Genomic DNA, 9,329 nt, shown 5'->3' on the forward strand with positions numbered 1-9,329 from the left:
CTAGGCAGGGAGAGTGGCTGAGCCAACTCCATGGGCTGCCCACATGGAGTCTGGACCCAGCTGCCCTCCTGTGCCTGGCAGGCAGCCCTTGGGCTGTTGCAGGACCTTTTGTGTGGTGGTCAGTGCCCCGCTGCCTGCCCTCGTGGCAGGTGAGTTCATAGGTGCTGCTCCGGGCCTGGCACAGTGGCCTCCCCAGCCTGGCCCAGGGGAGGGGGCATGAACAATCCTTGCCTGTGCTCTTTCAGGCCATGTGAGCTTGGACACTCGCTGCAGGAGTGCCCCCAGGCTCCTTGTCAACTGAGTCGTGCATGACCTGTTGAGTCCTCATGCCCAGTGCCAGGGGAGGAATGCAGAGGCTGCACCCCAAATCCCGGGGGCCTGTGGCAGGTGTCCCTGAGGACCTCTGCCATTTCTGGTGACATGAGTCCTCCCAGGTGATCTCAGCCCACCCTTCCACGGTGACTCTGGCTCTTACAGGAGGTGGGCTACCACAGGCACCTGAGCCACGTCACCGCCACCCTCCTCCTGTATCTGCTGGAGGAAGATGCTTTCTTGGTGCTGGCCCAGCTGCTTGCTGGTGAGAGGCACTCCCTGCAGGGTAGGTGGACAGCTACCTTCGGGGCCTTACACAGCCATGCCAGGGGACGGCCACCCCGGCTAATGATCCCGATTTCCAGGCAAGGCATCTTACTTGCATCCCAGCTTGTTTGGAGTCTCTGGGATGTCCCTGCTGAGGGTCCCATAGCAGCCTGGTTCAGGACAGGGACCCTCTTACCTCAAGTCAGATGCCTTTCACCCCCAACAGCAGAGGGCATTGATACTTCCCTCTGGCTGCCCTTTGTTCCCCAAAGCCAGACCCAATTTTGTGCAGGCACTGCTCACCTCCCTGAGTGTCCTCCTGCCTCCCAGCTGGCTGCACTCCCAGACACCTTCCCTGCCCACAAATGGGCTGATGAAGCCCAGATGGCAATGTCCCCCATGCATCCCATGTCCCCCAGCCTGACATCACATCCAGTAGATGGCCACACAGCCCCCAGCACCCACCCCATTTTCACCGATGGCACCTGCCTGCCTCTGCCCTGCCTCATAGCATCAAAGGCAGGCCTGCTCTCCTGGCACCTCGGCCCAGGATGCCACTGGGCACCACCTCCAGCTAGGGCCCTCCTCCCCAGGGCTGAGACTGTGTGATGGGGTCACCAGATAGGAGGGAGGGAGGCCTCAGGGCCCAGGGTCCTCTGCCACTACCCAGCTCTTGGGAGTGGACTCTGATGGGGTGGTGGGTTGGGGGCTTCTCAGTATTCTACAGTCCGAATACTGCCTGGCTCTGGAGGCTCCTATCATGCCAGGAGCAGGTGTTGCCCAAGTCCTTCCCAAAGATCATGAGACACCTGGTGAGTGGACGACACCCTCTGCTCCTCCCCAGAGGCCCTGGGTCCCAAGAGCCAGGGGCGCCTCAAGTACCTCATGGAGCTGACAAGAGGCCAAGTCCCAGCCACAGCCTGACCTGGGATGGGGATTCTCCGTGGGTTCGGAGTTGGGTTTCCTTTCCCTGCCCTGGGGGAGGCAGAGGCGCTGGGACCAGGGCCAAGCTCTGGCTGAGCAGGGCTGAGGGATGTGTGTCCATTGGGCTTCTGGGTATGGGGCAGGGGTTGGGGGACCCCTGGCCACTGCCCTGGGTTCTGCTTCTCGGAGAAGAGTCTGCAGAGGGGACTGAAAGTGGGAGGACTTCAGGGTAACCCAGGGGGCCCTGAGCACCTCTGCTCCTCCCTTCAGGGCAAGGAAGGGCTGTGCACTGAGGGTTCCATGTTGATGAGGCTCCTCCGGTGTTTCATTGGTGGGGTAAGGAGGCACAGGGAGACCCCAGCCCAGGGATGCAGTGCCCAGCTCCCTCAGCCCAGGGGTCCAGCTCCTCCAGGAGCTGGTTCACCCCCAGCTCGCAGAAGGCACAGGCAGGTCCCTGCAGGGCTCACAAGCCAGGCCCTGCCCAAGAGGGGCATCCCACGGCAGAGGCCAGGGCTCAGGCCCAGCCTCGCAGGAAGACTGGGGCAGGACCCGACTTGGGAGGACCCCGGGAAGCCCCAAATCCTCAGGAAGTCCCTCCTTCCAGAAGCCACAGCGCTGCTGAGATGAGCCCCCCATGAGGAGCTACAGGACCTTGTCTGACTCAGTTTTATGGGGGATCTCATCCCATGGAGAGGGGGTCCCCAGCACTCCAGGGGACTGAAACCCCAGTGGGCCCTGCTCAGGCCACCAGCTCCAGCTTGGAAAGGCCAGGTCCTCCCATACCTGCTGTCCCCACAGAAATCCTTTGGGCTCACCCTGAGACTGTGGGATGTGTTTATCTTGGAGGGCGAGCGGGTACTGACGGCCATGGCGCATGCATCATTCAAAATACACAGGAGTAAGTCCCGTGTGCCTGAGGGTGCTTAGGGGAACACGCAGGACAGATTCCAGCTGGCCTGAGGGAAGCGTCCTCACACTGTCCCCATGACTCTCTGCTCTGCCCTAATAGGGAGGTCTGGCCTGGTGGGCTGGGCAAGGCATGATGACACTGAGTCCACCCCCACATGACCCAGATGAAAGTCAGGAGTGTGGTGAGCACTTCCCTGCCCAGCCTTGCCCAGCTGTGGCCTCCTGCGCACAGCCGGACCCTGGGGTGGCCAAGAAGGACCAGGCACCACCCAGTGGGAGGTGGGCCTGGTGGAAATGGGGTGCAGGCACAGATCCCCCACAGGGAATCCTCCTGACCTGATGCCTGCCCTGTCCCTAGAGTACCTCATGAAGCTTTCCTGGAGCACCATCTGGGAGCTTCGGGAGCAACTGTCTCAGAGCTGGGCCCTGGAGGACAACGAGGTCCTCAGGAACCTTCAAACTTCCATGAAGGAACTCAAAAGGAAACACTGGGACCTGCCACTCCCAGGTGAGCCCCAGCACCAGGTCCCCTCCTGAGTCACCCTCTGGGGAGGTCAATGGTGGGGAGTGCCCTGACCCCACCAGCTTTCCTACCTGGCCTTCCTCCTGTACCTCTTCTTCCTCCTCTTCCTCCTCTACTCTAAGTAAGTCGAATGGGTCTGCCGGTCCTCAGGGCAGGCGCTGAGCACATGTGTGTGTGTGCTGGACATGCTGTGTGGACAGGCAGGGGCTGTGGGCAATCCCCCAATCCCTCCCCGACTTTCCACATTGTCCCCCTCGCCCCCTCAAAGGGCCCTGAAGGGCACTGGGGCAGTCAGACTGAGCTGTGGAAGCCCCCACCCCCACCTCCAAGCAACATCAGAGAGCAGCAAGGGCCCCTCACTCCTGAGTGCCCCTCCAAGGGTGTCAAGACAACAAGCCAGGGGGACAAGAGAATCAGTGTCCCTGACCCAGAGAGGATTTGGGCAGAGGGGATGGGGGAAGCCCTGACCCAGAGCCAGAACCAAGAGTTCAGCTGGGCGTGGGATCGGTCCAGCCCTGGCATGGGGTGGACGGACTGGAGGGCAGAGGGGAAGCTGTGCCCATTCACTTCTCACCTGCTGTGGAGACAGGCCCCCATGCGAGGTGCTGGGTGACAGTGAAGGTTTCTTCCACCTGAGTTCTGAGTCAGGGCTGCTGAACAGCCCTGAGGTGAGGGTGTGAGGCAGGAAGCCCTGAGCCAACCTGAACCCAGGGGGCCATTCTGGGAGTGACCTGAGGTTCTCTGAAAGCTCCCCCACCCCAGGCTCCACACAGCCCTCGCCCTGGGATCAGCAGCCTGCAAGGGCATCCTCAGTGTCAGGCCAGGGGGCCACACAGGGACCCCGAGGGCTCCAGAGGCCCCGGTCTCTGGGGCCCGCCCTGAAGGGACCCAACGCGCTCAGTGAAGATGTTTCTTTTTTTCCGCCAAGATGGAGTGAGGGTCCTCGAGGGTGTCCCCTGGCATTGGGCCCTTCTGTCAAGGGAACAGACTGGCCCTCCCCACCCCACCAGCTCAGCTCCAGGAGCTCATGCCATCAGTCCCCCTGGAACAAAAGCCCTGTCCCCCCTAGCCTGGCCAGATAGGACTGTCCCCAAAGCCGAGGCTGAGGCCCAGCAGCACAAGGGGCTTCCCCAGAACCCAGGGCAGCAAGCCACTCTTTGAGGGGCCCAGAAGCTCAAGATGAGGGCAGCCTGTCCCCCGGTGAGGTCAGGCTTTGTATTACACTAACACTTGTCCGGGAACTCTATGCCACAGCTCCACACAGACCCGCATGTCGGGGGTCCGTGTTTCCTGTGCTGCCATTTTGAACACGGCTCCTGGGACTCTGTCACTTCTCCGTCTTCTGTGGACAGCCCTGGAACAAAAAGACAGACCCCACCCAGCGAGCCCACTGGGACCCCGACACCAGGCCCTGCCCTGGCTTATAACAGAGAAGAGGCCGGTCAAGAGACACCCGAGCAGCAAGGTGGCACCTGCCTGTGACTCCCCTCGGTAGAAGAAGAACTTGGAATGGAAGGAGCTCAGGCAGTACCTGCCCAGCTGCCTTACAGCCCCAGATGGCTGCTGGACCTTGGTTTTTACTGCTATTTTATTTGTATTTTATATTTTTGGCTTGTGGGCCTTGAGAAATCCCATTCAATGGGGGACTTGGTCCCATCAAGGCCTCAGGAGGGAAGGCTGAGCATGGGGTTCCTGCAGCCCCAGCCAGCCAGCAGCGTGCCCTGGGGCCCCTGACCCCACCTGTGGGTCAGAGTCCCTCCTCCAGGGCCCAAGTCCCAGGTCTAGAGGGACCTGGCTTCAACCCGAGTCCTAGGAGGAGAGGGGCACCGCAGGCCTCCAGGTGACCACGCAAGGGACCAGGGCATTGCAAGCCCTGATGCTGTAAGGATTAACATCAGAGAACCTGGGTAAGCCATGCCAGAGACACTGAGCCCGTGCAGTGATGAGGATGTTGGGGGCTGGCTCAAGGGAGTCAACAGCTGTGAACACTGCTGCCTCTTCCCGGCCTCATTGCTGCAGTGCAGGCAGTCTGCATCCCGGAGACTGGCCCACCAGCACCCCGAGTACCCTAGTCCGCTATGCCAACATGGCACCCAGAGACTTCGCACCCCTGCCTGCCGCATCACCCCCCTCCTGGAAGCCTTGTCCTGCAACCTAGCCCCTGTCGCAGCCACAGCAGGCACCACTGCCAAGCGCCTTCCAGCCGGGCTTCCCAGAGGGCAGAGGCGCCCTGCAGTCATTGCCTCAGCAGCTCACACTGTGAAGATAGTTTCATCTACATTCCCATGTTCCCACCAAAGAGAATCGCTGCAGAAGATGCTCTTGATCCTGAGGTGGGGAAAACGGCACGCCAGGTGGGTGGAGTCAGCTCCTTTCCCCAGCCACCACGATTGCTGGATGGACCCACGGACAAAGTGGCCATCAGACAGGAATGAGACCCAAGAGGCTCAGCATCCTGCTCGTGCCCTGACCAGGCTGACCAGGCCAACACCACTGCCGAGTGCCCCATCTGCTGAGAGACTTGGTGTCGCTCCCTGGGCTGGCACTGTTTCCCAGGAGGACCGGTTGGCCACCTATGGGCAGGCTGCCCACACTGTGGAGAGGGCTGAGATCGGCCTTCACTGCAGGGAGCCCCTACGTGGACACAGACTCACTGGCCCTGCCTGTTGCCATCACAGCAGCCCACAGGGCATTGCTTGTGACCAGGGTACCCTATTCACACTGAGGGACATGCAGCCGTGGCCCCTGATCAGGGAACTAACTGTTCTCACTACGTCAGCCGCCACCTGGAAGCAACTGGGCTTAGGATCGCTCAGTTACGCTGAAGTGGTGGTTTGTCTTACAAGATAAATGTTATGCTTTCCACTGGAAACCAGCATATGGTGCTGACTCTCCGACAGCCAGAAGGTGTAGTTCTGAAAGTGAGAGTGTAGAAGTGGATGATGTTCAGTATTGCACGGAATGTCTCAGTCACAGAGTTTTCCTATGCCTGTCCTGGAGAAATGGAGTTTCGCTGGTTGGAAGGTCTGAGGACCCAGGCAGATTGAAGCTTCCCCCAGGGGAACACAACAATGGTTCTATTTAATATGAAGAGACAGGGCTAAGTTTGAAACCCTGGGACATTCTCTGGTGTTCTTGGTGTCTTCATATAAAGAAAATCAAATAAAGGTTTGCCACAGAGGCATCTGAAAAAGGAGGGGGCAGAACTATTCAGAACTCAGAGGCTTCAGAATCGAAGATGAGGCCAAGTAGGAGACTCCTGACCCACTGAGGAAGTATGTAGGGCTGCTGGGAGAGGACGTCATAGAGGTCCACCCCTACCTCACGATAATGTCACAGAACCGTGCACTTGAATAGCTGTGCACATCATCTTTCCACTGATTATAGTATTTCTTTCTATTTATGACTCTCCAATCAAGCAGGGAACTTCCTACAAAATGCACGTTGCTATACCACAGCCTGGGTCTTGCAATCCAAGGCTGGCAAGGATTCCTGCACATCAAGGGCCTCAGATGACTTTCATGCACACCCAAAGACAGAGTCCTAGATGACACCTTCCTGCTCAAAAAGGAAGGAACGAGGGTCATTGAACAGCGAGCCAGTCACGGAAAGGGGTGAAATATGAGTGCGTGGCCTTCCTGACACCCAGACAAGACTTTGGGCACAAAGGCAGGCTGCAGCTCTGGCCACTGACTCCAACCAAGGACGACCCCATGCAGGCCGGTGTGCCCTGGCTGCTCTTCTCCCTCCTGCCACCCTCTCCTCGGCTGTCTGTGTTAGGAAGGGAGAACCTGCCAGTTTTCAGAAGAAAATGTAGCTTTATTATGACATGGGAAAGACTCAAGTTATTAGGGGAGGAGGAGGAGTCCTGAAACAGCTCCTGAAAATGAGAGGGAAAAGAAAGGTGTAAATATGTTGGTAATAAAGTCTCCAACCACAGCACAGTCATGGGAATGTTTTTGTTACAATTTTTGTTTTCAAAGTTACAGTAAACAAAACAATCTCCTGAATTGTCAAAAGAACAGCAGTTTTACACAATGAAAAGCATACACACCAAGCCAAAATAAATCACAGCTGGGTCTCTATGTTGCAGTGGTGTTGGTGCAGGAGGGAACATCCAGGGAGGTTCCAGTGCCTGCCAGGCAGCCCAGGTCCACTGAGGGCCCCGGGGCTGGAGGGAGGTCACGTACCACTCGGCTCAAAGCGCTCCCTTCAAGCATCTGAAGAGGGAAAGTCCATTTATCTTCTCTGAAATGCAGGCAATTTTTCATACACTGGTGTGAATGTGTTGGGGTCACCCAGGGGCTCCCTTAGTGGCCAGATGCAGTTTGTCACAAACTGGTTTCCTGAATTTCATATTGGATCGGGAGCTAAAAGAAGAGAGATTCCCAAACCCATCATGTAAATATTTGGTTCTAACAAAGTAAAATCACAAGAGCACATCAAACACAGGACCTAATGCCCACGGTAGTGCCTAGGGCTGTTGTCCCTCTTTTGTGAGAAGTTCTATAGCAGGCACAGAGGTAATTACTTAGAAAGGCAATGCCACAGTGAGTAAGGGGGATTCACTTGGATACAAACATTTAGAATGATACCTGAAAAAAAACTAATGTGGCTCCATCTCTTCCAGATTCTAATGTTCCCAGAGCAGCAGCCACCCCTAAATGCAAGTGGAGACAGGATGGAAGCCCAGGGAGACATGGGGGAGGCGGGGCTTGGCCAAACCACAGGCAGCTGCCAGAAAGGCCGACACACCTGCATTCTGCACTCTGTGGTAGACACCCCAGGAAAGCAGGGGTGCCCCTGTAACTGCCAAACAGGTTCACCTTGTCCACGGTCTAGACAGAGCTGATTTATTGAGACAGGGGAATTGCAATAGAGAAAGAGTAATTCATGCAGAGCTGGCCGTAGGAGAGACCAGAGTTATACTCCAATCAGTCTCCATTGGCATGATCCATCAGCATTCGGGGATCAGAGTTTGGAAGGATAATTTAGTAGGTGGTGGGGGAGGCCAGTGAGTCGGGAGTGCTGATTGCTTGGATCAGACATGAAATCACAGGGAGTTGAAGCTGTCTTCTTGAGCTGAGTCAGTTCCTGGGTAAGAGCCACAAAATCAGATGAGTCAGTTTATCAATCTGGGTGGTGCCAGTTGATCCATCAAGTGCAAACCTCTTAAGCACTGATATTAGGTTTTACAATAGAGACGTAATTCCCAGGAGCAATTTGGGAAGGGGCAGAATCTTGTAGCCTCCGGCTGCGTGACTCCTAAATCGTAATTTCTAATCTTGTGGCTAATTTGTTAGTCTTAAAAAGGCCGTCTAGTCCCCAGGAGAGAAGGAAGTTTGTTTTGGGAAAGGGCTGTTATCATCTTTGTTTTTTGTTTTTTGTTTTTGTTTTTTTTGAGACGGAGTCTTGCTCTGTCGCCCAGGCTGGAGTGCAGTGGCTGGATCTCAGCTCACTGCAAGCTCCGCCTCCTGGGTTTACACCATTCTCTTGCCTCAGCCTCCCGTGTAGCTGGGACTACAGGCGCCCGCCACCTCGCCTAGCTAGTTTTTTGTATTTTTTAGTAGAGACGGGGTTTCACCATGTTAGCCAGGATGGTCTCGATCTCCTGACCTTGTGATCCACCCGTCTCGGCCTCCCAAAGTGCTGGGATTACAGGCTTGAGCCACCACGCCCGGCCTCATCTTTGTTTTAAAGTGTAAACTATAAACTAATAAATGTGCTTTATCATTTGGATGTGGTGGCTCACACCTGTAATCCCAGCACTTTGGGAAGCCAAGGTAGGCAGATAGCTTGAGCCCAGGAGTTACAGACCAGCCTGGGCAACATGGTGAGACCCTGTCTCTACAAAAAAATACAAAAATTAGCCAGGCATGGTGGTGTGGTGTATGCCTGCAGTGCCAGCTACTCAGGAGGCTGAGGTGGGAGGATCTTGAGCCCAGGAGGTGGAGGTGGCAGCAAGCTGAGATCGCCCCACTGCACTCCAGCTTGGGTGACAGAAGGAGACCCTGTCTCAAAAAAAAAAAAAAATCACGTTTCTCCCTTCATTCTTGTAATGCAGTGGATTACTCTGATTTTCCAACATAAGCTGTACATCTGCATTCTGGTGGGAAATTTTTCTTTTCTTTTTTTTTTTTTGTTGAGACAGGATCTCTCTGTGTTGCTCAGGCTGGAGTGCAGTAGCACAATCTCAGTTCACTGAAACCTCTGCCTCCTGGGTTCAAGCGATTCTTATGCCTCAGCCTCCCGAGTAGTGGGACTACAGGCACATGCCACCACACCCAGCTAATTTTTGTATCTTTTTTTAGAGAATAGAGGGTTTTGCCATGTTGCCCAGGCTGGTCTCAAACTCCGGAACTCAAATGACCCACCCACCTCAGCCTCCCAAAGT

At 56.1% G+C, this 9,329-nt stretch overlaps 1 protein-coding gene and 1 long non-coding RNA gene across 2 annotated transcripts; one reads left to right on the top strand and one right to left on the bottom strand.

Moving 5' to 3' along the window:
* Window positions 1-210: 210 nt before the first annotated feature.
* Window positions 211-6,874, top strand: LOC106993915 (uncharacterized). The gene is made up of 2 exons (XM_077970491.1): window positions 211-2,920; window positions 4,190-6,874. Exon 2 carries the CDS (start codon window positions 4,850-4,852, stop codon window positions 5,783-5,785), a length of 936 nt encoding a protein of 311 aa, XP_077826617.1. The 5' UTR covers window positions 211-2,920; window positions 4,190-4,849; the 3' UTR covers window positions 5,786-6,874.
* LOC106993916 (uncharacterized) lies at window positions 6,734-7,305 on the bottom strand. Its single transcript, XR_003723647.2, has 2 exons — window positions 6,990-7,305; window positions 6,734-6,815 (listed from the first exon to the last, which is right to left on the bottom strand). It is a non-coding gene; the product is annotated as an uncharacterized LOC106993916 (long non-coding RNA).
* Window positions 7,306-9,329: the final 2,024 nt, after the last annotated feature.

Source organism: Macaca mulatta, chromosome 16 (genome assembly GCF_049350105.2).
Source record: "Macaca mulatta isolate MMU2019108-1 chromosome 16, T2T-MMU8v2.0, whole genome shotgun sequence".
NCBI classification, from domain to species: domain Eukaryota; kingdom Metazoa; phylum Chordata; class Mammalia; order Primates; family Cercopithecidae; genus Macaca; species Macaca mulatta.

What these genes read in the sequence shown, in the direction of transcription:
- LOC106993915 (XM_077970491.1), top strand. Translation starts at nt 4,850, where the DNA reads ATGCCAGAGACACTGAGCCCGTGCAGTGATGAGGATGTTGGGGGCTGG.